Source organism: Dama dama, chromosome 9, assembly GCF_033118175.1.
Source record: "Dama dama isolate Ldn47 chromosome 9, ASM3311817v1, whole genome shotgun sequence".
Classification (NCBI taxonomy): domain Eukaryota; kingdom Metazoa; phylum Chordata; class Mammalia; order Artiodactyla; family Cervidae; genus Dama; species Dama dama.
This window is the reverse complement of record NC_083689.1, coordinates 11558014-11560034: the sequence shown is the minus strand read 5'-3', so window position 1 is coordinate 11560034 and position 2021 is coordinate 11558014. Positions and strand designations below refer to the sequence as shown.

The 2021-nt window shown below is 48.5% G+C and overlaps 1 protein-coding gene across 1 annotated transcript; it reads right to left on the bottom strand.

Annotated features, from left to right (window-relative positions):
* Positions 1 to 314: 314 nt before the first annotated feature.
* LOC133061197 (olfactory receptor 10H2-like) lies at positions 315 to 1265 on the bottom strand. The gene has a single exon (XM_061149185.1). The coding sequence runs from the start codon at positions 1263 to 1265 to the stop codon at positions 315 to 317; it is 951 nt and encodes a 316-aa protein (XP_061005168.1).
* Between the last annotated feature and the right edge of the window lie 756 nt (positions 1266 to 2021).

Genomic DNA, 2021 nt, shown 5'->3' with positions numbered 1-2021 from the left:
GGTGACAACTGTATAACTCTATAAATATATTAAAGGCCAATTGAGTTGTGTACTTTCAATATGTGAATTATAGCTCAATAAAGCTGTTTGATTAAAATAAAAATTATCAGACACAGAGACCAAGGCAGGGGGAGGGAAAAGTTAATATTTATTGAGCACCTACTCAGTAGGTGATAGGTGCTATCACACACACACACACATACACACACACCAGTCTTTACAACAGCCATGCAGGGTAGTCATTATTAATCCCCTTTACAGATGAGGGTATGCTCATCTTTCCACCATATTCTGACCACCTCCACACCGGCCACTCAGATGCTGGAAAGATAGAGTTTGCTGAGGAAGGTCTTCTTCATGGCGTTTTTCAGCTCCTTATTCCTGAGGCTGAATATGATGGGGCTCAGGAAAGGTGTGAGGATCGTGTAGGTGATGGCTATCAAGATGTTGCCTTGCTGAGAGTGGAGACCTGTGAGCTTGACATAGATGACAGAGGCGAAGCTATAGTGCACAATGACCACAGTAAGATGAGATGCACAGGTGGAGAAGGCTTTGTGCCGTCCTTCAGCTGAAGGGATCCTCAAGATGGCGGCCACGATGAAGGCATAAGAGAGGAGAATGAGGAGAAAGCAACTCAACAAGACCATGCTACAGACTAGGCCCACTCCCAGGGCCACTCCTGGTACTCTATTTCCACAGGCTAACTTCACTAGCGGGGGCACATGGCAGAAGAAATGATGGACCTCATTGAGCCCACAGAAGGTGAGGTGGAAAATGGCAGATGTCACCAGCAACCCAATGAGTAAGCCACCAGCCCAGGACCAGACCACCAGGCAGGCACAGCCATGGGGGCTCATGAGCACGTTGTAGCGCAGGGGGTGGCAGATGGCCACGTAGCGGTCATAGCCCATGACTGTGAGCAGGAAGGAGTGGGTGAAACCCAACATGAAGGAGAAGAACATCTGGCTGGCACAGGCCATGAAGGAGATGGAGCGGTCTGTGGAGAGCAGGTCGGCCAGCATGCGCGGGATGATGGCGAAGGTGTAGAGGATCTCGGAGATGGAGAGGGCACACAGGAAGAGGTACATGGGGGTGTGGAGGCTGTGCTCCTTCCAGACGGTGGCCATGATGAGCAGGTTCCCCAGCAGCGTGAACAGGTACATCAGCAGGAAGAGCAGGAAGAAGACAGGCAGGAGATGCTGAGGGAAGTTGGAGAAGCCAATGAGGATGAATTCAGACACGGAGGTGTAGTTTAGCCCCAACATGGCAGAATACCTGCTTGAGGAGAAAGTGAAGAAGATCCAGTGGGAAGGAATTTACAGTCTCTGATGAGCCCTACCTGGGAGGACTTCCCAGAGAGGCTCCTTCACCTCTCCAAGCTATAGTTAATCCATCTGCAAAATGATGTTCATAATAATGATCATGCATCTCAAGTGCCCTAACACACATACTGCCACATAGCAGGAACTTAATTTAAAAAATACTGATAATAACTATAAGACTACTTTTATTGTTATAATTAACTCCATGCAGGACCACCCCTGCTTTTCTGTCTTTGAGCATGCTGGTCACACTGTGCTTATCCCCATCTTCATGAGACCAACTCCTTTGTAAATTTGAAGGTCAGGCTACTCCCTAATTTCAACTTTCAACTAGAAGCCAACTCTCCCCTACAACATGGAAAGGACCCAGGCTCGGTTTATTTCTCACCACCCCTCCTTCCCAGCTCATCTGGAAAAAGAGTAATATTCCTTTTTCCATAGAGCTTCTGTGGTGCTTAAATGAGTTGATGGACCTTAAAGCTCTTAGCTACTACTGCTGTGTGGTCTAACTTGCATGCGTCCCTCACAGGACGTGGTCCTGACTGACACGACAGTAGAGTCCTGTTCTCTGAGCCCCGCTGGGCTCTCTTTCTCTGATGGCTTCCCAGGGCTGTTCTCTGAAGCTCCTTGCCTCTCTTCAAGTTCTATGCCACTCTCCTATCAATAACCGTATGCTTCATGGAGAAGCCAAGACTTGGC

What these genes read in the sequence shown, in the direction of transcription:
- LOC133061197 (XM_061149185.1), bottom strand. Translation starts at nt 1,265, where the DNA reads ATGTTGGGGCTAAACTACACCTCCGTGTCTGAATTCATCCTCATTGGC.